Source organism: Arachis ipaensis, chromosome B4 (genome assembly GCF_059453495.1).
Source record: "Arachis ipaensis isolate K30076 ecotype BB chromosome B4, ASM5945349v1, whole genome shotgun sequence".
Classification (NCBI taxonomy): Eukaryota; Viridiplantae; Streptophyta; class Magnoliopsida; order Fabales; family Fabaceae; genus Arachis; species Arachis ipaensis.
This window is the reverse complement of record NC_142439.1, coordinates 122945074-122971928: the sequence shown is the minus strand read 5'-3', so window position 1 is coordinate 122971928 and position 26855 is coordinate 122945074. Positions and strand designations below refer to the sequence as shown.

General features: G+C 28.0%; 3 protein-coding genes across 5 annotated transcripts; all 3 read right to left on the bottom strand.

Moving 5' to 3' along the window:
* Positions 1 to 3194: 3194 nt before the first annotated feature.
* LOC107637955 (cationic peroxidase 1-like) lies at positions 3195 to 5702 on the bottom strand. Of its 3 annotated transcripts, none has more exons than XM_088485408.1 (4): positions 5400 to 5702; positions 4588 to 4779; positions 3916 to 4048; positions 3195 to 3780 (listed from the first exon to the last, which is right to left on the bottom strand). In XM_088485408.1, the coding sequence occupies exons 1-4, from the start codon at positions 5607 to 5609 to the stop codon at positions 3395 to 3397; spliced, it is 921 nt and encodes a 306-aa protein (XP_088341534.1). In that variant the 5' UTR covers positions 5610 to 5702; the 3' UTR covers positions 3195 to 3394. The 3 variants fall into 3 exon arrangements, with proteins under 3 accessions (XP_088341534.1, XP_016196665.1, XP_016196666.1); XM_016341179.3 differs by having other exon boundaries at positions 3883 to 4048; positions 5400 to 5701; XM_016341180.3 differs by having other exon boundaries at positions 3964 to 4048; positions 5400 to 5701.
* A 7558-nt stretch (positions 5703 to 13260) lies between these two features.
* Positions 13261 to 15718, bottom strand: LOC107639610 (cationic peroxidase 1). The gene is made up of 4 exons (XM_016343156.3): positions 15400 to 15718; positions 14800 to 14991; positions 14444 to 14609; positions 13261 to 13829 (listed from the first exon to the last, which is right to left on the bottom strand). The coding sequence occupies exons 1-4, from the start codon at positions 15604 to 15606 to the stop codon at positions 13444 to 13446; spliced, it is 951 nt and encodes a 316-aa protein (XP_016198642.1). The 5' UTR covers positions 15607 to 15718; the 3' UTR covers positions 13261 to 13443.
* A 7935-nt stretch (positions 15719 to 23653) lies between these two features.
* On the bottom strand, positions 23654 to 26521 carry LOC107639611 (cationic peroxidase 1). The gene is made up of 4 exons (XM_016343157.2): positions 26172 to 26521; positions 25360 to 25551; positions 24904 to 25069; positions 23654 to 24380 (listed from the first exon to the last, which is right to left on the bottom strand). Exons 1-4 carry the CDS (start codon positions 26379 to 26381, stop codon positions 23995 to 23997), a joined length of 954 nt encoding a protein of 317 aa, XP_016198643.2. The 5' UTR covers positions 26382 to 26521; the 3' UTR covers positions 23654 to 23994.
* Positions 26522 to 26855: the final 334 nt, after the last annotated feature.

Sequence of the window (26855 nt, the reverse complement as noted above, 5' to 3'; positions counted from 1 at the left end):
TATAATTTCCAAAAAAAAAAAAAAATGCTACCCCGGTTTGGAATTTATTAAACACAATCTTTTTTCTTTATACCTTGCGATCTCACTCTCGGAACATCATATACTTCATGCTGATTACTCTTAAAACATAGTTATTTATAATTATCTACATAAGCATAACGTACATTATTTAATAATACACCTTGCCATCCCACTCATTCATTGAAGAAATCATGTTATTATGTTAAACCAAACTTTTTAGAGCACAGCGGTAACAGAATGTCAACAATGACTGCTGATGAATTTGAGTGTAATGAGAGAAGATGGAAGAAGAAGAAGCTGAAAAATTTTTCTTGTATATTTATTGTTGCTTTAATTACATTGGAGACTCATATATGTATATATTGCAGGATCACTAGGATTGACACTATTGATTGACCAAATAAAATGCACTAATGCGAACAATGAAAATGATCAAATTCTTGCTAGACTTACATGCATGTGTCTGAAAAGGATCACTAGAAGAGGGTTCGAAGTTTTTCCATTAAAGTCAATAGAGCCATCGACAATTTGATCAAAACTATTACCAAGTATATCTTGGGGCTTGAAGATGGACAGTTAGAAGAGGCGGTGAAATTTTCTAAAAAAATATTATGCAGTTTGCACTGATATGTTTATTATGATTCGAGTATCTCCTTTTTGAAAGTTAAATGTGAAATCACGTTAGGAATTATTAGTATGTGAAATCACGTTTTCTTTAACCATTACACAAAAATTGCGTCATGCACAATGCGTCATTTATGCTGAGCTATATATCTCTAAAAAAAGTCATTGGAAGTCATATATACGACAGAGCTAATAATTTAATTTATATAGAAATTCTTAGTAATAATCATTAGTGGGGGATTATACAACTCAATGAAATAAATATCACTAATTATTGGAAGCTGTAATGGCCAGTATATTTGTGTTCACAAGAAACAACCTGACCTGGAAATTAGTTAAGAAAATGACAAACTTAAAAATTATAAAATATAGAATCTAATTAATTAATCTTATAAAGCTAGACTTGCACCACAAGAAAAATGAGTATTTTATAACCATGAGTAAATTGTTATGATATTTATTGTGAGGATTTGCACGACACTGAGATGAGACCTAATGTGATGATGATTATGAGGAAATTTGATGTGATACTATTATAATTTTGATATGGTATTAATTAAGGTTGATATAGAATGATTAATAACATGGTACTTGAGTGGTGTCCTTTTGTATCTTGATTGAGAATAAAAGTGTTGATAGAAACAAGAGACGAGAATTGATGAGAATACAGTGTGTGTAACTCGTATTACAGAATAGAACTCTTACCTTTGTTCAATAACTCTTACACACACAACCTAGAAAGGCAAAAAGAATGAGAATGAAAGTAATTACAGAAAGGAGAGTTCTTTGCTGCCTGTAGATTTTGATATGCACGTCGTTTAATGAGATTGGGGTAAATTTTTTTTTTTATATATATTTGTATACTATAGAGCCATTTTGTATATTTATACACGTGATTAATTGATGGTAAATATTTTCATGAAGATGTCTTCATATAAAATGGTATTGCAAACTATTAAATTATTTGATATATTTAAACGATCTAACACTTTATAATGTCATATTTCTATAAAAATGTCTTTATAAAAATATTTACCTTATATAATTATTGTTCATTCTAGCTCGTTAAACTCCTATATCAAGCAACACATCATTTAATAATTCTCTATATTAAAATTAAATAACTGCATACCGAAGACCTTAGTGTGCGTGTATGTCTATATATAATACTAATTTTATAATCAATATATGTTACATATTACTGTTTCATTATAATTAAAAATTTTTTTTTTTTTTAAATTAAAAAAATTCTCTGTTCATCTCTCTCTTTTTCTATCACTTTTATTTTTTTTATCTACTATATCTTTTTTATATACATTACTAATAATTTATTATAAATTTAACAATCAAAATATATAATATGACATTCTCTAATTATAATTAAAATTAAATTAAAACTAAAATATAACTGTATTATATTACTAATTTAACAACCAAAATATGTCATATGACATTCATTAAAATTAAAATAAAATATTTTTTTTCAAAATTAATAAACTCCATTTCTCTATTACTCGATATACCTTTCCCACTTTATATATAATTTATAATTTATATTTTATATTATTAATTTGACAAACTAAAATATGTCACGGGATATTTTTTTATTACAATTAAAATAAAATATTTTTCTCCAAAATTAACAAACTCTCTCTCTCTTCTTTCTTCTTCTTCTTTACCTTTCTCTCTCTTTTTTTTCTCATTTTCTATTTTTCTCTACCTTTCTATTCTATAAAAACTAAAATTAATAAAATAATATAATCCAAACAAATTCATAAAATTATAAGAAATATATTAAATTTATAATTAAATATAATTAAAAAATAATTTCATAATTTTATTCACATAAAAAATATATTATTATATACATATTTTTTTAGTTTTTTTTTTTAATTTAGTTTTAAATTTTTATCGTTTATCTTTTTAATTATATTTTCATCACTTCTCTTCTTTCAAATATTTATTACATATAATTTGAAGAGAATACTAATATTGTGCTTAATAATTAGAGTCAAGATTCCATTATTTCAAAAAAAAAATTATTTTTAAACTAATTTTATAACTACTAATATAACTTTTTTATACTAATATCTAGTTATATATATATATAGAGAGAAATTATTATTTTTAAATAACAAGCATAAAAAATAAATTTTTTTTGTGCAATACATTAAATTTTTTTGAAGAGTTAGATAATGAATATTAAAATTAATTATTAGTAAAAAATTAAACTCTTTCACATAAAAATAATAATTATAAAATTTATTATTTAATTTTTTTATTATGAAAATTCTGATATTCTTAATCAACAAAGACTTTTATCTCTTAAGACTTTTTAGTAAAAATAGTTTATTTTTATAAATTTTTTATAACATAAGCTATAATATAAAAACAAAATTAACATAATTTTAAAAGATTTATATTGCCCGTTATATTATTACAAAACAAAACACTAATATATATAATCCAAACTTATATTACATACAATGATTGCTTAAACGTACTGGCTTTGTAAATTGTAATACCTAAATTAAAGTTTGCAACAATAATAACAAAATCTTATATCCTCATTAGATGATATCGACCATATAGTTTAAACGATGTCCATCGTTGAGTTTATACTTAAATTTTTTTAACCACTTCATATATAATCTTTTTCAATATTCATTTGTCTTCTGTGTTTGTTTATCCATCTCATCCATCCTTTTAATTCGACTATATGTAAAGCATCCTTAATTAATTTAATTGATCAATTGATTTTTGCGCAGTTGGTCCTAATCTGGCCAGTGGTGCCAGTAAGAGGGCTAAGGTTGCCCATTTTAAGCATTGCGTTAGCAAAATCAGTGGCAAAGCTTTGCGCGTCGCTGCCATAAGAGGTAACTTGAGAGTCGGTGGATCCTCCATTGAAGAGTTGTTGATCGGAGTGGAAGAGACCCTTTTGGCTCTGCAAATTCTTGAAGTAAGCATTGTCAAAGGTTGTTGGAGTTGTGGTGTCAATTGGTGACAAATTGCTATCATCACCTACGCTAGGACAATTCGCTTGCAATGACGTTGCATACGAGGAATCTATGTTACTCTCGTTGTAGATTCTTTGTCTGAAGGTCACGCATCTTGCTTCCCCAATTGTGTGAGCTCCTGAAAATAAAAATAAATAAATAAATAAAATTTCCACAGATAATAAGCTGAACGCATGGAAGATATATATATATATATATATATATATTCTCATGCATTTACCTGATAAAGCAACCATTTCTTGGGTTGTGAAACCTTTATTGGAGAAAGCAGTAATAAGTTGACTTAGATCGAACGAGAAACCTGGCAAATCTGAGTTAGCAGAGCTTAAACTTGCTGTCGTTGAGTCTCTTCTTCCCAATTGCACTGTCCAACTGGGCCCCCCAAGCTGAAAATTATCATTATATTATATTATAAAAATACATATAGAGAATCAATTTTAATTTTTTATTTTTATTTTTCGAAAAGTCGTTACTATATGGTGGCCGTGTCGGAGGATAGTCGGCAACCAAACATGAAGTTTTGTTTGTACTTTACTTGATCTAACGTTTTTTGAAAAAAAAAACAAAAAACTGTTTCTTCCCCTCCTCTATTATATTAGACGGAAAAGACAATGATATTTGTATATATTCAATTTGATATTTATTAGAGACACTTGTTAAATTTAGGCAAAAAAAAAAAAGGATAAAAATGAGTTAAAAAGTGTATGAAAACTACAATCAAATTAAATAAAAGATTTTACACCATTCTAGTTAGTAGACAAATAAAATTTTCTTAGAAGAAATATGAATGTTAGTTGATTTGAGTCTCTTACTTAAGGAATCCAATGATAATAATAAAAAAAAATGAATCAAATAGATGTACAAAATAAATAATATTATAACATAATTATTTTATTTTTGTTTTTTAATTAAAAAAAATACTCACAGCAACAACAGAGTCTCTAGCAGCAACGGCAAGAATATCAGCACAAGAAACAACACCAGGGCACAAGCTCTCTACTTGGGACTTTATGGTATCAATCACTTCAAAACCTCTTATTGAATTTGCATTTGGACCTGCTGTCTTTTCTCCTGTAAAATTTGATGTATCATCTAATAGTACTGATGCATCACACCCCTGAAACAATTTAAAACAAGCAAAATGAGAATTGTTAAAGCTAAGGCAAACAAATTGAAAATTAGTTTTTAATATGATATTGAATTTATTTAGGCTTCTTTCTAAATCACTGTTGTACTGCAGGAAATCCTTAGACACAAAAGGCATAATATTTGTAAACAGGTTTGTTTTGATTTATTGCATCAGTTTAATTCTTACATAAAAGGTGGCATATATGATTTTTTTTTTTTATGTATTAAGAAATATATCAAAAGTAAATTCAAAAAAGAATAATAAAAATCAATCAATAATTAATTGGTATGAATTTTAAATGGTATAAATTTTTTAGATTTTAAATATAGTCATCACATGCATATTTACAATTAGGTTAAAGTAATGACCCTGATATAAAACTATTTCTCCTAAAAAGTTTATCGCATAGAAAAAGGTATACGAAAGATTATATTTTTAACTTATCCTTATAAAAGTAAATGGTCACATGTATCCTTAATGAAAAACTACTTTGGATAGTTTTGTATACGTTTTATGTTTTTATATCGATTGTTATTGAATAAATAAATAAAAAAAGAAAGATGAAAAAATAAAAATGATTAAAAGAGTTGTAGTGAAAGATGACTTGCTTGAACAAAGCAATCATGGAAATGGAGACGAAGGAGGGATGCTCCCATGCGAGGTTCGTTGTTGACAGCAGAGTCTACTTGTGTTTTAATGGTGGAAAGAACATTTGGACATGTTGTTGAGTAAAAATCAGAGGACAATTGAGCTGACACTATTGTCCCTATAAACAAGAATAATAAGAGAAAGTATTGAACAAGTTTGTGAATGGACATTGTGAAGGAATTACAATTAGAATCAAATTCTCAAGGTCTATGTATGTCGAGGCTTATGGATGGTTTATTTGTGCTTATTTTGATCCCATGAAGTGCCTCACGTATTTATACACCACTAATAAACGGAATTATACAAATATTCCTCTCACTAACTCGTATCGGAAGAAAAATCAATTATTTGCTATTATACAAAAGTCTTTTTTAGATTTGCATAATTTTTGCATTAGCTTATCTTTATGGAAAAGTCTAGGGGCAGCAACTTTTGTGTTTTTTAGCCAGCACTTAACCATCAAAACAAAAGTGAATAATCTCTCACCATTAGATGTAATCTCACACCATTAAAAATACTATTGATGGCCAATTAATAATTACAAAATACCAAAATTGCTGCCCCCTACCATTTCTCTATTTTTATTTGTCTTTATGTTAGTTTTTTTTTTTTTGGGAAATAACAAAAATCAAATTCTAAATTTTTGGGTCATATAAACTCTAATACCATATCAAAAAATTATTTTTTTTAAAAAATGTAAATTAACAAAAAAAAGAGATATATGAGTAATTATATATCTGCAACAAATACAATAGAAATATAGAGTAATAATAATTAGCAACTTGTGATTAGTGTTATGAATGAGTTTAGTTGTAGAAGTCTACACCTTCATATATGTTAATACTCAAAACATCTATTTTATCTAATTTTTTTAGAGGTGGCACGTAAATTTGATAGTCATAAAAAAAATTGTAGATCTTGCCATTTCATCAAATCAAGTTTTAACTAGCAAAGAGTTAAATTATAAAAAGTTAGTTCAATATTATCATCTTATCTTATCTTATCGTGCAATTATACTATTTATGGGCCTCTTAAGCCCACCAATAATATATACACTACAGTAATAATCAATGCAGAACATAATTTTTTTCGAAATTAGAAATGTCTATCTTTTAGCAACAGTTTTAAACCACCACAATATGTCAACAATGTTTAAAAATGCAGCGTTTATATTGCAACTGACAACTGTCACTAAAATAAAAATACATATATAACATTACAATCTTTTTTGCAACGGTTCTATAAACCGCCACCAACTTCTTTTATTTTTGTTATTAGTTCTTTTTTGGTTTTAATAAATTTTTTTTATTTCATAATAACTAATAATTTTCTCTTTTATTTTGTGCTATTTTTTATTTTTGTTTAATTTATTAAAAAGTAATTAAAATAAATAACATTCAATCAAATTAAAAAGCAAAAAAATGCTAAATTGAAACTATTATGTATAAGTGCATTATTACCTATGAACTAAAAAGAAAATATTGTGCAATAAATAAATAGAAAAGACAAAATCAAATAGACTTCTATAAATATCCATTTCAGTTCATTCAAATTCATGGTTTTTTTTTTTGGAAGTCATGATTATCAGAAGAATATGGCCTTCTGCGCGATAAAATTGGTGTACTCCCCAAAAAATCCAGCTTTGCAGTAATGTCATGTGGTAAATCATCTCATTGTCTTTAAAAGAGGTATTTCAAAAGATTCTACATCATTTGTCTCTTCAATTTTAAGGTATAAATTTTTAGTATATATAATAGAAACTAAATACATGCCAACTCAAAGGAAATTAGCACAACATTAAAGAATTTGCCTATGAACTTATTCAGATTATATTCCACTAATTTTTTAAAGGTTTAATTACTCTATTAGTCCTTATAGTTTCGCAAAATTGTCAATTAGGTCCCTATACTTTTTTTCCTTTTAATTGGGTTCCTACACCAATTTTTTTTTTCAATTAGGTCCCTCTTAACAGTAATTGGTTTAATTATATAGGGACCCAATTAAAAAAAATTGGTACAGAGACCCAAATAAAAGAAAAAAAAAGTATAGGGATCCAATTAAAAATAAAATTTGGTGCAAAGACTCAATTAAAAGGAAAAAAAATATAGGAACCTAATTGAAAATTTTGCAAAACTATAGGAACCAATAGAATAATTAAACATTTTTTAAACATAAACAAAATACAAATTTTGTATAAGAGATACGTAATTTTGCAGTGATTTAAACGAAACAGCTGCTAAATAAACTATATTAATGACACTTCTATTGCACTGTTGCTAAACGCAACAGATTTAGTTGTATAAGATTTTTCGCCACACTATCCCTACATATACACCTTAATGTTGTCACAATTCGAGTCAAACCACTGTTAAATTCTGACAGCGTAACAGTACCAGCATTTTTTTCCGTGTTAATTATCGCTAAATATTTGCTATTATTTGTCGATTTTTTTTTTTTTTGGCAGTGATATAAGGTGACATCTAAACTCAAAATGGATGACTTAATTATTTATAAACATATAAAAATATCAGATTTAAACATCGAATAATGTTTATAGCCAAATATTTATTTCTATTTAGAGATCAAAATTCCAGCAACAAAAAATTAGTTATTACTGTTGGTCTTGGATATCATAATTCTTAGATCCACATATTATAAACTAATTAATTTAAGAGATTATTTTAATTGAATTTTTGATAACTATATTAATCCCATTGCATCAGTAACTTGTTTTAGGCTTTTAGCTACTTCACAGACTTGAACCCAATAAATAAATAAATAAGAGGTGCACTACTGAAAGCAAGTATAGTTTTATTATTATTATTATTATTATTATTATTATTATTATTATTATTATTATTATTATTATTATTATTATTATTATTATTTTTTGGGTCTTTGGGACATAGTATCTATACTCATTTTATTTTCTTTGCATGGGAGAGGGCCCAAAAGCTCCGTGTTATGCTTTATTTGAATATAGAAAAAAAATGTTTCCAATTTGTACATTTCCACTTGCTAAGATCCTTCCATTTTTTGATTCTATATCTTCTTCTATTCTTAGTCCAAATAAACACAGCTCATCATTGACGAAATATTTGAATAATTTTTCTTTTTTGTCCCCTAGAATTTTGAAAACCATGCGAATTTTAAAAATAGTAAAAGAATCAATTTGGAGTTTTAAATTTTACGAGGAACTGAATTTGGTTTTTCAAATTTTAATTGTTCGAAAATCTATTATCTATTACTAATGTTACAATTAAAATTTATCACATATTATTTTTTTATAATTAAAATAAATTTTTTATTTTTTTCTAAAATTAAAGGGGTCTTTTTTCTTCTATTTCCTTTTTTTATCTTTCTCATTTTTTCATCTTCTCTATCTCTCTTATATCATTAATATTAATGACTAATTATAAATTTGAGAATCAAAATGTATAACATAACATTCTTTAATTACAATTAAAATTAAAATTAAAATATTAAAATTGAAATATAACTATATTATATTACTAATTTAACAATCAAAATATTTCTCTCCAAAATTAATAAATTTCCTTCTTCCATCATTTTATCTATCTCTCTCCCTTTATTTTTCTCTACCTTTTCCACTCTATATATAACTTATAATTATTTTTTATATTACAAATTTAACAAACTAAAATGTGTCATGAAATATTTTTTATTAAAATTAAAATATATTTTTTTAAAATTAACAACTTTTTTGCTCTTTCTTCTTTTTTATCTTTCTCTCTCTTTTCTCTTATTCTTTATCTCTCTACCTTTTTGTTCTACAAAAAATAAAATTAAAAAATTAATTAAATAATATTATTCAAATAAATTCATAAAATTATAAAAATACATTAATTTTATAATTAAGTATAATTAAATATAATAATTCTATAATATTATTCACATAAAAAAATATATTATTATTATATGCCTACTTTTTTTAGTACTTTTTATTTAGTTTTAAATTTTTACCACTTATCTTTTTAATCTATATTTTATTTACTTTCTTTAAATATTTAAAAAAGTTGATTTTGAGTTAGTTTTATAACTATCAAGATAAATTTTTTACACTAATATCTAATTAAATATATATATATATATATATATATAGAGAGAGAGAGAGAATATTATTTTTAAATAACAAGTATAAAAATTAATTATTTTTATTTGTGCGACAGACTTAACACCTAATCAAATATAAAAGTATACATATTAAATTCTTTTAAATTTTAGATAATGAATGTTACAATTAATTATTAATAAAAAATTAAACTCTTTCACATTAAAATAATAACTAAAAAATTTATTATTTAATTTTTTATCTACAGAGACTCTAGTCTTCTTAGTCGACGGAGATTTTTGTCCCCTATGACCTTTTTATAAAAATAGTTTGATTCTATAATTTTTTTTACCACAATCTATAACACTAAAATAAAACTGACATAATTTTAAAATATTTATATTCCTGTAATATTACTACAAACAAAATCACCATTAATCTTTTAAATTTATTTAATTATGTGGCTCAATTTGATTCCTTAATTTTCAATTAGCTTAGAATCAAATTGATCATGTAATTATTAAATTTGAGATACTATTTTGAATCAATTGAAACAAAAGGACCAAATTAGATCATAGAATTAATTTAAGGTCCATTAAAATTTAAGAAACAAAATTAAATTTTTATTTTAATTTTATATATATATATATGAATTTTTTCATAAATAAATTAAAATAAAATACTATAAAGTTCAACTAAATTTTAATATTGGTTATCGAAAACTTAACACATAATAATGGAGAAATTAGTGAGAATATAAAACATGGATACAAGTGGGCTAGTCAAAGTAGTGGAGTGTGTTTGGTTTTATGTTCAAAAAAGGATACCTTTCAAAATCAAAGAAAAATTTTATTGTACTGTCGTTGGACTGACTATGTTATATAAAATAGAGTGCTATGCGGTAAAAGATGAGTATAAATATAAGTTAAATGTGATAGAATAATTTTTTGTTTTTTTTTTTTTTTCTACATATATATTATATAAATTTTTGTAGTAAAATTTTTAGTGACCATTAAAAATAATATAACTTTTTAAAATATTTTTTTTTTCATTCTGCTGATCGTAGCTCCTGTATATATTCAAGTTCTAGTTTTAAGATTTTTTTCCAATTATTATTATTATTATTATTATTATTAGAATTGAAAATGATGTTTTTATTACGTTTTGTATATATATTTTTTTGTATATTTTGTATAATATAATTTTTTTTTATTTTGTCTCACTTATCATCGCATTTAATAAAAAAATAAAACATGTATAAAAAAAAAAAATACTACATAGTGCTTATAACATTGTTCTCTTATTGGACTAACTCGATTTAATTCCACCGAAATTTGATCAATTGGTCATTACTTGTTTCTACTTTCAAAGAGAGAACAAGTGTAGTTAACGAGATGTAGAGAGAATAAACAAATAAATAAATAAAACATGTTTTGTGCTTTCATTTAGAAAGTCGTCCATTTTCATTTATAAATATAGAAGAATAGTGACTTGTGTTTGTTAAAGGACAAAACTCTAATATGAACCCGGAAATATGAGAGAAGAGGACAGAATATAATTATGAGTAGAGTTTTGGAATAATGAGAGACGTCATCAAACACTTGCAACATGTCTTGTGGCTTCTTTTGGCACAAATCAAAATTGTCAAACTAAAAACGCGTGGATAATGATAAGAGGATTGAATCAAATTTGCCACCCATATATATGTCATAATCAAATCATGCATGCAATTATTCCATGATTGAAGCAAGCATAGCGAAGTTACGTAGTTACGTTAATTAAGAATTATATTGTTTCGTTTACTTTGAATTACCAAAGTCAATGACTTAGAATATGCATGCATGGCATGCATTTTGTGTCCGTGGGGGCGTAGCTAACTAGCAAAGTAAGACAATATATAGTTGATCTTTAACAAGAGCGAATATGGTTTTGATTTTAATAAATATAGGTGATTTTATTAATGTTATTGGTCCTTAAAAAAATTGTGATGATTTTGGTACCTATCTTCTCAATTTTTTTAACAATTGAGAAAATAAAGTGTGATCTCTCACCATTAATTTTATAAGTAAGACCAAAAATAAATATAAGAGAGAAAACAATGAAGGGTTAGAGATTATACTTTATTCTCTCAATTTTTTTTAATAATTGAGAGGGTCCATTCCCATGCTAATGCACTCAGAAAATTAAGTGTATCATTTCTTAAAAATTAACATGCTATTAAAAAAAAAATAAAACATCTTACCTTCTAAATTTTAAATACTAAGCCTTAAACCTTAAATATTAAATCTAAATTATTGATATAAATTAAAATATAATAAATAAAAAATTATAATTTATTTAATTAACAAAAAATACAATACTTTTATTTAATAAATAGCGTTTTGATGATCTCTTATTTCTTGCTAAAATCGTTTATAATGTTTTCATTGGCTGAAAATTGTGCAAATCAAGGTATATATAATAAATCAAGTGAATTTTTTAATAAAGGATCCGTTTCCTTAGTTTTATTCTTGAGTTCTCCTTTAATAATATATAGTGTGTTACAAGTGTTTGTTTAGATTTGGTTTGGTAATTTCTTTTTTAGAAAAGTGACACCTCATTGTGTGTTTGATAAACTAAAAAAATATGTGCTTGTTTTACAATTTTTAAAAAATATATATATTTCTAAAAGTATTTAAGAAAGTGTTCTTTAAAGTTAGCTTGTACTTATCAAAATTAAAAAGTTTAATATAATTTTATAGGTTAATAAATATCCAAATATACTCTTTTGTTTATATTTATTATGGTCTTTTTAAAGTTTAAATGATATTTTATTAAATACAATTGTTGCTGTTTATGTTTATTCTTAGTTTGATTTATCAAATATAGATGTTATAATTTTTAAAAATTTATTTTTTAAAAATCAATTTTAATAAACTATTTTCAAAAGGTAAAAGTTTTATAAAATGAAAAAACCTTAGTTTAATTGTTGAATTTATGTTAGAAGTTTCATCTTAATTGAGGAAATAACTAGAATAGTATTTAGGAAAAGTCTAGGGCCAGCAATTTTATTGAATTTTGGCCGGCATATAACCAGCAGAGAAAGGTGAGCCATTAGATGAAATCTCACACCAATCTCACACTATTAAATCATTATTGATGGCTATTTGATGACTACTAATCACAAAAATTACTAACCTCCTAACATTGCTCTCTTCATTATACATTAAAACAGTATCAAATTGCGTACCCTACCCTCTAAAGTATAAATTAAACTTCACATTTTAGGTATCCAATCTTCATAACAATATTAATCTTTATATCTGTTTATCAACCTTCACCTCTTGAAATACTCCCAATATAGAATGTTATTTTGTCTCTACTATTATGCTCCTTTTAGTTGCCTTTTCTTTCTTATTTTTATTCTTTTAAAAAAGGAAAATTTCTGTTTAACTACTCTTGTTCGATCTTATTTGCTTGAAAAAAATTTAATAAGAATTAGAGAGGTCATAATTCATATGTCGTTTTTTATCAACTTAAACTTTTAAAAGAAGTAGTATCATAATATAATAATAGAAATTTTATGATTTTAAAGTCTAGAATTTAATTATTGTTAATTAGAACATATATGTTAAAAATATAATTATTTATATATATTTTCCTATCAACTTAAATTTTTTAAAAAAATTATACAGAAATTAAAAAGTCTCTCTCAATATATATATATATATATATATATATATAATGTAGGGTATATAGACCAAAATTAATTAACTAAGTTCAAACATCATTAATCAATATACTTGAAACTGAAATTTGCATTACAATTGATGAGGAAACAATTTGCTTCTACAATGTAACTGAAATACATCTAGAAATACATTAAAATTCCCACAACTTTAATTTATACCCAACATGAAAAATAAAATCCACAAATCTTTTTTTTTTTTTTCTTAGTTGGTCTTCCTGCAATTGGTTCTAATTTGGCCACTAGTCCCAGTGAGTGGACTAAGGTTTCCCATCTTAATCATTGCATTGCCAAAGTCAGTGTTGAAAGTTGCAGCATTGTTGCTATAAGCAGTGACTTGGGAATCAGTGGATACACCATTGAAGAGTTGTTGATCAGAATGCAAGAGACCCTTCTTGTTTCTCAAGTTGATATAGTAAGCATTGTCAAATTTGTTTGGTGTTGTTACATCAAATGGTGACAAATTGGTATCTCCTCCTACGCTAGGACAATTTGCTTGCAATGATTTTGCATATGTTGGATCTATGTTGCTCTCATTGTAAATCCTTGTTCTGAAGGCTGTGCATTGTGCTTGCCCAATTGTATGCGCTCCTGAAATATTTTAAAATTGTCAGAATATAATTATTCATATATTTTCTTTTTTCTATTAAGTTAAGTTTTTGAGAAAAAAATAATTTTATGACAGTGTTAGAATTTTTATGTCCAAAGGTTTAAAATTCAATTCTTGTTATTCCAAAAAAAAAAAAAAAATAGCATAAGACAAATAAAAAATAAAAATACAGTTTATGCGAAAAAATTAGATAAACTTAAAAGAGATTATTAGGTGAGGAGACATATTAAAAATATAATCATTTATATCTTCTTCTATCAACTTAAGTGATATAGAAAAATAATTTGGTGACAAGGATAAAAAATAAAAATAATGCTCATATTTTTAAACTATATGGTAAAACTAATAATTTTATTAAGGCTAAATTTAAAAAATAGAGTGAATTCCAAATTTCAAAAAGAATCTACCTAATATAATTTTTTTCAGTTAATTTAGTTTTATGGAATATTATTTATTTATTTTTTAAAATTAGGAGTGAGATTCGAATTTGTCATCTTTAAATAAATATAAAAAGACTATGTCATTTGAGTTATAATTTGTTGGTACGAGATATTATTTATTATTCTGAACTGACAGGTCAATTATTATATTATACCTGATAGAGTAACGAGTTCTTTTGTTGTGAAACCTTTGTTGGAGAAAGCAGAGATAAGGCCACTAAGATTAAAAAATGGAGCCGGCAAATCTGAGTTAGCAGAGCTTAAACTTGCAGTGGTTGAGTCTCTTCTTCCCAATAACACATTCCAACTTGCTCCTCCTAGCTGATACATTATTTTAACAAATTTATTAGTTTATAATCAAGTACTCTAATAATTAAGAAAAAATGTTAAGTGATCAATGTATTTTTTATATTTGAGTCGTACTAAGTTAAAATTGTTAGACCCTCACATACCACAATATTACATCTTTAAATCAAATTATTAAATCTACTTATATGTTATATATACTCACAGCAACAACAGAGTCTCTAGCAGCAACAGCAAGAATATCAGCACAAGAAACAACACCAGGGCACAAGCTCTCTACTTGGGACTTTATGGTATCAATCACTTCAAAACCTCTTATTGAATTTGCATTTGGACCTGCTGTCTTTTCTCCTGTGAAATTTGATGTATCATCTAATAGCACTGATGCATCACATCCCTGAAATTATAACAAACAAAATCATAATTGTTAACATTATTGTAAAATTATTTCATAATTGATAAATGGAATAAGGAACTGAATTTTAGCATTAGTCTAACTTATTACTAGATTCGTATTTAGAGAGACAATAATTAAGGTTAAATTATTTAATTTTATGTATTTTTTAATTTAAAATTATATGATTATTATAATTATAATTAATAAATATTAAATAAGATAATTTTAAATTATTTAAAATATTCTTTTATTGTCTTTATATAATGTGGATCCCAGACACCAAAAAAAATATAATGTGAATCCCACTTAATTGAATTTACGTCCACTTGATATATGATTGTATAGAATGAATCACAAAGTAACATTTAAAAAAAAATAGAAACTAAGAAAAAGTGAAAGTAGACTTGCTTGAACAAAGCAATCATGAAAATGAAGGCGAAGAAGGGAAGCTCCCATGCGAGCTTCTTTGGCGACAGCAGAGTTCACTGCTGACTTAATTGTTGAAAGTGCATTGGGACATTTTGTGGCATAAAAATTAGATGACAATTGAGCTGACCCTAATCCTATAAGACACATAAATATTAAGAAATCAACTTTGCTAATTGGAAGTGCCATGCTGGCAATGAGGGAAATTATCCAAAACTAAGAGAGAAATTGAAAGAATGTGCTATGAATACTGTGAATTATGTCACGTATTTATATACGAGTTTCTTTTGGATTTTTCCTTAGCTTGTAATATAAATATATTATATATATAGATAGATATGCAGCCATAATTAAGAAACCAAATTTGACTTGTCCGTGTTATATATGTATAAGCATTATCAATAATTCCAAATTATTGTGTTGACTTGTTAACCATCCTCCTTTGTGGACTGTTCCACGTGCCCTACACGAAGCGAAATATTTGAAAAATAACACTTATTTATGCTTAATACTTTTATTATTATTGTTATTTTGACAGATATTATTATTAGAGTAATTATTTAAATTAGTCTCTGAAATTTTTAAAATTGAATATTTTAGTCCTCAAAATTTTAAAATACACAAAACAGTTTCCGATCGAAGTTTATCTCTATTAGACAATACAATTAGTCAATAATGTTGACCGTTGACGTAAAACGTTAACTCACACACGTGACCGTTAAATATCCACGCGAGCAAGGTGGACAATTCAATCCCTGGTTCATTCACAAAAATAATGCCATTTTTAAACACAATTCTCACTCTCCTTTAAGCTTGTTGCTCTGGAGAATGAAACCCTAGTTCATTCCCAAAGGTTGCCCTGATTCCAATGGCGAACAGTGGACAAAGCTCAACCTTTTCTAATCGCCACAGAGGGAGGGTCAGCCATGCTATCGCCGAAAACAAGGGGTTAAGCATTGGACAACACCCGAAGAAAGAAATAAACAATACTTACCATCTCTTTTGTTGCGACTTTAGGTAGATTTCTTGGAAAGAAACTCTGAAACGTGCAATTCTATAAACTTCATTTCTTCCTATGATGCAATATTCAACTCAACAACATGCTTGTTTGTAAAGCGCGTGAACATAATAAAAAATATAATTTATAGTCTTTTTTGTAAAATATACTATTTCTTTATGATGTATCTTCTATATTAAATATTTATTTTTTACCTTCAATTCAGCAAGTATGTCTTCAGAGCTCATCCCAGATGCTCATGTCACAAAAATATACCCAAATTTCTTCTCGTGATTCCCATTCATGAAATTCCTACAAATTTAAATGTTAATGTAACAAATATTACTGCAGAAATTTGTTAGCATATATCAACCTAATATATATATATATATATATATATATATATATATATAATATATATATATATTATTCAAATATAGTTTAACACAAATTTTTATAGATATGCCTAAAGAACAAACTTGCATAGTAGATTCATTCGCCGTCTCCAAGTATTGGTTGAAATAAGAGCGTCCTGATATAGCCTTCAACCAACACCTAACATTCACTTTATGAAACTATATGTCTTTAACAACCAAAATTGTATGTTCCAATGAAGAGAATAGAGAGGCCATAGCCATTTCTTTAGTGAATATTGTGCTTGCGTAGCATGATAAAAAGTCCTCCGTTTTTATTTGCCCCTGTTAGACTGTCATTTTATGTTCACTAATATTTATTAGTCATAATAATATTACAATTGATAATAATTATTAAAGATCATGATTATCATAACAACGACATTAAGAACAATAACGAAATTAATACTTCATTGTAAACTAACTTTTTCTAAAAAAAACGTTAAAAAAATAGAAAACTGCTTTTGTTCATTAAAACCAACAAATCAGTAAAGACTTAATTGAAATATAAAAAATACAAATCGTAATATAACTAGCAAATTACATACATCATTAAAATTATTAAATTTATTAATTATACAAAGATCCTTTTTAAATTATGTTGACTTTTTTCCTATTTTTATTATGCAACCTCATCAATATTTTCAGAAGCATTGTCTGTGGAGTCTTTTACATCATCATCCCTTGTCAATTATAAATCTTCAATGTCAAATGCCACTGACATGTTCAATCCTGGCTGTGAAAAAAAACTAACTTTAGCTTCTTCATTCTCTTCTCCCATGTCATACAGGTTTTGTGGTTTCACATGAACCACTACACTCCATTCTTTATCTACTTCATCATCCACGTAGTATACGAGATGAGCCTCTGATGCCAATATGTATGGTTCATGGTCTTCTCGATTACCGGTGTATATCAGACGAGAGAAATTAATGCTAGTAAGACCCAATGGTCTTGTTTGATGCCTCTGCTGGTAGTTGTATTAATACATTTGAACAATATCACTGTGAAATGACAGCTATAATTCAATTCAATTATGTTCACAATTTTTTTGTAATATGGAACACTATCAATAGCCACTCTATTATCACGCATGCTTGCATAACTTCTTGAATTAGAAGAGACATAAACTCCACTATTTTAGGTTTTCAGCCCGTCTTCCTTTGTGATAACTCTAAATTTGTACCATTGAAGTTGTACTCCCCAAAATGTCTTGCTTGAAACATGGGACTACATGCAAACAACTTTATTTCGTTCGAATATTGCATACTTTCCATTGGAACCTAGCACCATGTAACATTCATCCGTAATATGAAAATTGATTTTGATAAAGTACATATTCTAGGCTAAGAAGACATTGACCATAATAATATTCTATCAACCTCATGCTTGAACCACCGACCAAATTCCACATGCACAATACTGTCTATCTTATGGCAATTATAACCATTATAACCACAATTCAGAGCATTCAAGCATATCCTATGACAACTAGTCTACGTTTTTAAGTAACAGTATATATTAACTATAGAAAACCAAAACCATACTTTGGCCGATTTCCTCCCAAGCCACAAAACACCACAAAACCTCTTGTCACACAAACTTCCAAGTTCCAATGTCACCAATTCAGGTAGTCCAGCCACCAAAGTTACTCCCAAGCACACCACTTTATCAATTTGACATCAACTTCACATATATATATATATATATATATAGTCAACCTAATTTCATACACATGCACAATTTTAATACTATAATCTCATACAATTGGAAATTCAAAGGGGATAATGATTTCTTATCTTTACCCAGGGACAATTGGACGGAACCCAGCAATTACCCGCTAGAGTATTCTAAATCATCAAAATCACATAACTCCTCAATATCCAATACCTAAAATCACAAAAATGTAAGAGGGGAAAAACTGGATAAGAAATTCAAATTCTTACCACTTTGTTCGAATAGATTTGAAGAGAATTTTGAGACAAATGTGTGACCGCAGACGACTTGTCAATCAGAATTACAAATTGAGAGTTATGATCCAATGTAGTTTTGGTGTGATATAGGTTTAGGGTTCTTGCCTCTCCCTCATCAAATTCAGAGTGTTTCAGTTAATGAGGGAAAATAAAAGGCTAATTCTTCATTTAAATGTTGGGTTTTGGGTCCAATACAGACCCGGTTCAATCAGTTTGGTCCGTTGGTCTAACTTTAGGTCAAAATCTTTAAAATTAGTATTTTTACTTTCCTAGATTATAAAATTTATTTTTCTAATCCCCTTGGCTCATAATTAATTTATCGGATTTTACAATCTATCCCCTAATTAAGAATTTTTTCCTCAAAATTTTGATCGCCATAAGAAAAGTAAGCGAGAGCAACCCGTCTTTACTTCCACTTTCCACTCCTTAGTTAAACATCTTGGCATTCTTCTGTTATCTGTTTAGATAGCTGCTGTCTTGTCTGATTCAATTGTGCTTCCACATTCTTGTTAGCATTTGGAGCATCTCTTTAAATTCTGCTAATTGTTTTGTCATAAAGAGTAATTACTGATTAAGTTCGACAATTTGTTCTTGAGGATTAGGATCAGTAGTTACTGTCCTAGCCTCTTCTTTTATGGAGGATTCACTGCTTGAGTACAGATGTTGATTTCTAGCAACCGTATATATGAGTTCTTAAGCCTCTTCAATCGTCTTTCTCATGTGTACAGATCCACCAGCTGAGTAGTCTAGAGACATTTGAGCTCTTTCTGTAAGCCCATAGTAAAAGATGTCTAACTGTACCCACTCTGAAAATATTTCAGAGGGGCATTTCCTTAGCATCCCTCTGTACCTCTCCCAGGCATTGTAAAGAGATTCATGATCCGCTTGTTTAAAGCCTTGGATGTCCAGCCTTAGCTGTGTCATCTTTTTTGGAGGGTAAAATTGATTCAAGAATTTGTCTGATAACTGTTTCCATGTCTTTATGCTTGCTGTGGATTGGTTATTTAACCACCTCTTAGCTTGATCTTTTACAGCAAATAAAAACAGTAATAATCTGTAGACATCCTGATCCACTTCTTTATCACGTACTGTGTCAGCAATTTGTAAGAACTGTGTCAGAAACTTAGTAGGTTCTTCCTGTGGAAGACCGGAATAATGACAATTTTGCTGCACCATGATGATGAGCTGAGGATTTAGCTCAAAACTGCTTGCTTTGATGGGAGGTATACAGATGCTACTCCCATATGCAGCTGTAATGGGGTTAGCATATGACCCCAGAGTCCTTCTGGACTGTTCATTTTCACTTATGTCCATGATGGAGAAAATGGAATTGATATGAATTGCAAATAAATTATATTTTTATTTTTATTTTATTTAATTAAAAGCAACCGAATAAAATAAAATAAAATAAAAGTTTCGAAAACTAAAATAATTGATTAATTAAGAAAATTTGAAAAACCTTGGATATGATTTTCGAAAATTGAAGAGAGAGAAAGTGGTTAGGGAGTTTTGAAAAAGATATGTTTTAAAATTAAAGATATGATTTTAAAACTTAAGACTAAGATAAGATAGAATAAAAAAAGTAAGAATCTGATTTTTTTTTTAAAAGTAAAAATCGAAAATTTAATTAAAATAAAGGGAAAAGATATTTTGAATTTAATGAAGAAAGAGAAAAACAATAAAAAGACACCAAACTTAGAACTTTTTTAGATCAAAACAAAGAAAACAAACAGAAAAATTTTGAATGTCAAGATGAACAACAAGAACACTTTGAAGATCAAGATGAACACTAAAAAAAAATTTTGAAAATTTTTAAGAAAATAAGGACACACAGGACACCAAACTTAAAAATTTTTATATTTTGGACACTAATAATTCGAAAATGCACAAGAAAAACAAGGAAAGACACAAAACAAGAAAGACTAAAGATCAAACAAGAAAAATAAACAAGAACAACTTGAAGATCAATGGAGAACTAAGAACATGTAATTCGAACAAAATTGAAAGAAAAATAAAAACATGTAATTGACACCAAACTTAAAATGTAAAACTGAACTCAAATAAAAGACTCAAATTTAGTGACTCTAAACCAACAAAGATAAATTATTCCTAATCTAAGCAACAAAATAAACCGTAAGTTGTCCAAACTCGAACAATCTCTGGCAACGGCGCCAAGAACTTGGTGCACGAAATTGTGATTCACACTTTTTACAATTCCGCACAACTAACCAGCAAGTGCACTGGGTCGTCTAAGTAATACCTTACGTGAGTAAGGGTCGATCCCACGGAGATTGTCGGCTTGAAGCAAGTTATGGCTATTTTGTAAATTTTAGTCAGGAGATTAATGATGAGAGTGATTGTATTTATGAAAAATAAACAACATGAAATAAAGAGTACTTGTGATTCAGTAATGGAGAACAGGTTGAGGTTTTGGAGATGCTTTGTCTTCTGAATCTCTGCTTTCTTACTGTCTTCTTCTTCACGCACGCAAGGCTCCTTCCATGACAAGCTGTATGTTAGTAGATCACCGTTGTCAATGGCTACCATCCATCCTCTCAGTGAAAATGGTCCAAATGCGCTGTCACCGCACGGCTAATCATCTGTCGGTTCTCACTCATGTTGGAATAGGATCCATTGATCCTTTTGCGTCTGTCACTACGCCCAGCACTCGCGAGTTTGAAGCTCGTTACAGTCATCCCTTCCCAGATCCTACTCGGAATACCACAGAAAAGGTTTAGACTTTTCGGATCTCAAGAATGGCTGCCAATAATTCTAGCCTATACCATGAAGAGTCTGATCTGAATCAGGAGGCTAAGAGATATGCACTCACTCTAAGGTAGAACGGAGGTGGTTGTCAGGCACACGTTCATAGGTTGAGAATGGTGATGAGTGTCACGGATCATCACATTCATCAAGTTGAAATGCGAGTGAATATCTTAGAAGAGAAACAAGCGTGATTGAATGGAAAACAGTAGTAATTGCATTAATTCATCAAAACACAGCAGAGCTCCTCACCCCCAACCATGGGGTTTAGAGACTCATGCCATAGAAGATACAAGTTTGAATGTAAATTGTCATGAGGTACAAAATGAATCTCTAAAAGTGGTTTTTATAATGAACTAGTGACCTAGGGTTACAGAAAATGAGTAAGCTAGAATAGTTTGTATAGAAATCCATTTTCGGGGCCCACTTGGTGTGTGCTTGGGTTGAGCATTGAAGCTTTCACATGTAGAGACTTTTCTTGGAGTTAAACGCCAGCTTTTGTACTAGTTTAGGCGTTTAACTCCAGCTTTTATGCCAGTTCTGGCGGTTAACGCCAGAATATGGTAGAAAGTTGGCGTTCAAACGCCAGTTTGCGTCATCAAAACTCGGGTAAAGTATGGACTATTATATATTGCTGGAAAGCTCAGGATGTCTACTTTCCAACGCAATTGAGAGTGCACCAATTGGGCTTCTGTAACTCGAGAAAATCCATTTCGAGTGCAGGAGAGTCAGAATCCAATAGCATCTGCAGTCCTTCTTCAGCCTCTGAATCAGATTTTTGCTCAGGTCCCTCAATTTCAGCCAGAAAATACCTGAAATCACAGAAAAACACACAAACTCATAGTAAAGTCCAGAAATGTGATTTTTAATAAAAACTAGTAAAAACATAATAAAAACTAACTAAAATATACTAAAAACATACTAAAAACAATGCCAAAAAGCGTATAAATTATCCGCTCATCAGCCTTCTTTCTAATCGCTTTTTCGAGTTTGACGTGTGTTCGGTCTTGTTTTGTTCATCCTTTCTTTCAAAGCTCCTAGTTAAACTATTCTTCGTATATATCTATTTACGTATTTTTGTTTTAGATGTCGTAACGCTTCACCTTTAATTTACGTCCTAGGCGTAAAGCTCTGTATGGTAGAGTGTTACACATATCACAATCAGATTCAATCTCATTTTCAATATCATTTAAATTTATTCAAAAATCATAATTGAAACCAATCCTCATCATCTTCAATATCTCAATCGTTCAACATTATCCATGCATCTTTAATTCAGTTATTCATTTCAACAACTGTTTCTCAATATCAAACTAATTTCTTCAATGGGTTTGCCCTTCTTCTGCAACCTAACGCTAGCGATCGGACTTTTAATAGGAGTTACGGAGGTTTACAAGCTTACTAGCTAGGAAGGTCAAACAGTTAAAACAGAGTTTTAGTGCAAAAACGGCATCTTGCGTACGCATCAAGTGTGTGTATGGACAATTTGTAAAGCTTCCGGGCGCACACCCCTCGTGCGTACGCACAATTCTCAAAACACGCTCTGGTCTGTGCATGCACACAATAGTATATGCATGGGCACACATACCAAAACCTTTTGTTTTAAGCCATTTCTGCAAAATCCTGCTTTTAAACCTAAACTTTAAACATACATAACTTTTTTGTTAAAAATCATTTTTCATCTGTTTTTCGAACGTTATAAACTTCACGGATCCAACTTTTATTCAAAATACAATAATATAACCATTATAGATGTAAGTTATCAACAAAGGAAAGTAATTTGAGTCATTAGTTCTGTATTTTAATTTAATGATATAATTATTGTATTTTCTCATTTTTTCACTGTAAGTATCTTTTTCTTCTTTTTTGTTTTTTTGGTGGAGTACTGTAACAATCTTTTTCATATGAATTAATGCCATATTAAATTAAAACAATAATGCAAATAATTGTGACGTATATATGGATATACTATCAAGATATGATGAGTGATATTGATGGATTAATAATGACTTGACGAATAGGTAAAGCACTATACAAGATAAGCATGATTATCTCTCCATCTTTGAGGCCTATAATATATATAGAGGGTATTTATGTCCTCAAGAACGAACCAAGAACGAACCAAATATATGTATATTATATAGTTTTTAAAATTTCCATAGTAACTGGCCAATATTAGTTACAATTGAGAGGGAACACTGACATTGAATTGTTTCTATACCACAATTGCAACATCCATCCTAATTAAGGTAAAAAAAGCTGAAACAAACTTTGTTATATTTCAATTTATTCAATTCTCAAATCAAATAATAATATTCAAACATTTTCTTAAAAATGTTCATATACCATTATTAGACTTGATCATTAAATAAAACAAAAAAGATAACAAACCAGATTTATTTATTTTTCTATATTATTGATCTTATTGATCCTAATTGATCTTCCTGCAATTAGTTCTAATCTGGCCACTGGTCCCAGTGAGTGGACTAATGTTTCCCATCTTAATCATAGAATTGCCAAAATCTCTGCAGAAACTTAAAGGGTTGCTGGCATAACCGTTGACTTGAGAATCTGTGGATCCTCCATTGAAGAGTTGCTGATCAGAATGGAAGAGACCCTTTTTCACTAGCAAGTTCTTGTAGTAAGCATTGTCAAACCTTGTTGGACTAGTTGTGTCAATTGGGGCCAAGTTGTTATCACCACCAGTGCTAGGACAATTTCCTTGCAATGATTTTGCAAAATTCGGATCTATGTTCGTCTCATTGTATATCCTTGCTCTGAATGAAGTGCATCTTGCTTGCCCAATTGTATGCCCTCCTGAAATTTTTTCATCATTTCATTCATAAGAATAAGTGTGTGCATATATATACAATACTACAATAGTAGAGTCTATGATTCTATGAATACAGTAGTTATAGTAGCTCAAAAAACTTTAATAACACTTAACAAGTATTGGCAAAATTAAAGTTGTATGTATTTTCTTTTATTTTCATAATACTTTTTATTTTTACTTTCAAGTAGTTAAAAAGCGTTGTTAAATAATAAAAAATTATTAATTTAATTTTAATAATATTTTAAAAAAATTGCTAAAATAATATAATTATGGTAGTCGCCGTAACCATAAATATCATATTTTTTAACTTAAATTTTAAGGATACTTAATATAGCTAAAATTAAAGTCATATGTTTTTATTATTTGATAATATTTTTTATTTTTTTATTCTCAGAATAAATTTATTTTTAAATAATAAAAAATTATAACGTTAAATTTAGTGAGAGTTTTTAAGTATAATAAGGAAAATTGCATAAGTAGCATAGTGTAATTTGATTAATGAAGTACCTGATAGAACAACCATGTCACTAGTTGATAAACCTTTCTTGGAGAAAGCAGAGATAAGGCCACTGAGATCCAAAGTGGGAGCTGGCAAATCTGAGTTAGCTTGGCTTTTGCTTGCTGTGGTTGAGTCTCTTCTCCCCAATTGCACTGTCCAACTTGGTCCCCCAAGCTGATTTTGACAATTTTCACATTATTATTATTATTATTTTATATGCCATTTAGTGATTTATATTATACTATATACTTGGCTCAAATTGAGTGCATTTTGGGAAGATTTTTTATTTCGTCATGGTGGGAATTAATGAAATTGACAAAACACCTAATCCCAAAATGACTTCATTAATTATGACATTTGTGTATATATAATAACTTTTTATAACGAAAAATATAAATAATTTTATAACAGAAAAATTATCTTGAATAATATAAGTAAATCAATTTTAAGATATATATACTTACAGCAACAACAGAGTCTCTAGCAGCAACAGCAAGAATATCAGCACAAGAAACAACACCAGGGCACAAAGTCTCTAGTTGGGATTTTATGGAATCAATGACTTCAAAACCTCTAATAGAATTTGCATTAGGACCTGCTGTCTTTTCTCCTGTAAAAGTTGCTGTATCATCTAATAGCACTGATGCATCACATCCCTGAAACAAGAAATTATAGGTAAAGAATTAAAATTAATAGTTTCATAATGTACATATATATAGAGTTCATTTAATTATTTGTTAGAAATATAAGCTTGATTGTCAATCTTCTTAAGTAAAATTAACATGGATTTATATATATTAGACTTGGTTTTAGTTTGTCATTAGGCAATTAAAATATCCTTTATTTACTTTTATATATTTGTAATAATAATAATGATAATAATAAAGAATTCTAATGTTCTAACTTCCAACAAAACCAATTGTCAGCACTTGGAATATTTTATTTATATATTTGTACGTACGTGCATGTGTGTCTTTGACGCATGATATATGCATGTGTTAAATAATAATCTAATATAAGGTGAAACTTTAATTTTTTTAACTTTTAATAAGTAGAAAATAAATAATTAAAAATGAATTAGATTGTAATTAAATATATACTATCAGCGTAAAAATATTTTACCTCGGTAAAATTTAACCTAAAAACTCATTATTATTTCCAAAACCACATAAATATAAATATTTAATTGAATGATAGTATAAAAAAAATTAAAAAGTAATAAAAAAAATGAACAATAAAAAAAGGCAGGCATTAAAGAAAGTGAAAATAGACTTGCTTGCACAAAGCAATCATGGAAATGAAGGCGAAGAAGCGAAGCTCCCATGCGAGCTTCTTTGCTGACAGCAGAGTTCACTCCTGACCTAATTGTTGAAAGTGCATTAGGACATTTTGCGGCATAAAAATTCGGTGACAATTGAGCTGACCCTAATTCTATAAGACACATGAACAATATTAAAAAATGAACTTTGCTGATTGGAAGTGCCATGGCAAGTGAATAAGAGAGATTATTACTTATTAGTGATTTAGTATTGTGGTTAAGACCTTGGAACGTGTCACGTATTTATATAAGAAATTTGCCCTTATTACACTAGTTTGCATTATCGTCATGTCAATGTATGCAACCGTACAATTAATTATGAAAACTACATTATTTCATTCTATATTTGAAATTTTGATTATAGAGTAAGAGTAGTATTACTAGCTAGGCCTTATTTGCATTAATCATTGAAAGATGTAGTTTCCAAATATCTTTTGACTTGTTAAAGATATTCATATTCATTCCACGCTTAATGTTTCACACAGTCTACACACGGTGACCCCCTAAAGCGAAATTATTGAAATATAACACTTTTTTTAAGGACTTTCATTTTTCAATCAATTATTTCATTTGAAAGAAACTTTTTTGGACATTTTTAACAAAAATACTATGGGTAAATTACAAAAGAAAAATCACCGAATC

What these genes read in the sequence shown, in the direction of transcription:
- LOC107637955 (XM_016341179.3), bottom strand. Translation starts at nt 5,609, where the DNA reads ATGTCCATTCACAAACTTGTTCAATACTTTCTCTTATTATTCTTGTTT. An exon ending in TCCATGATTGCTTTGTTCAA is followed by an intron (nt 4,780 to 5,399) that starts GCAAGTCATCTT and finishes AAATTGTTTCAG; the next exon opens with GGGTGTGATGCATCAGTACT. An exon ending in AGAAATGGTTGCTTTATCAG is followed by an intron (nt 3,781 to 3,882) that starts GTAAATGCATGA and finishes TTTTATTTTCAG; the next exon opens with GAGCTCACACAATTGGGGAA.
- LOC107639610 (XM_016343156.3), bottom strand. Translation starts at nt 15,606, where the DNA reads ATGGCACTTCCAATTAGCAAAGTTGATTTCTTAATATTTATGTGTCTT. An exon ending in TTCATGATTGCTTTGTTCAA is followed by an intron (nt 14,992 to 15,399) that starts GCAAGTCTACTT and finishes TTATAATTTCAG; the next exon opens with GGATGTGATGCATCAGTGCT. An exon ending in CTAGAGACTCTGTTGTTGCT is followed by an intron (nt 14,610 to 14,799) that starts GTGAGTATATAT and finishes ATAATGTATCAG; the next exon opens with CTAGGAGGAGCAAGTTGGAA.
- LOC107639611 (XM_016343157.2), bottom strand. Translation starts at nt 26,381, where the DNA reads ATGGCACTTCCAATCAGCAAAGTTCATTTTTTAATATTGTTCATGTGT. An exon ending in TCCATGATTGCTTTGTGCAA is followed by an intron (nt 25,552 to 26,171) that starts GCAAGTCTATTT and finishes TTCTTGTTTCAG; the next exon opens with GGATGTGATGCATCAGTGCT. An exon ending in CTAGAGACTCTGTTGTTGCT is followed by an intron (nt 25,070 to 25,359) that starts GTAAGTATATAT and finishes TGTCAAAATCAG; the next exon opens with CTTGGGGGACCAAGTTGGAC.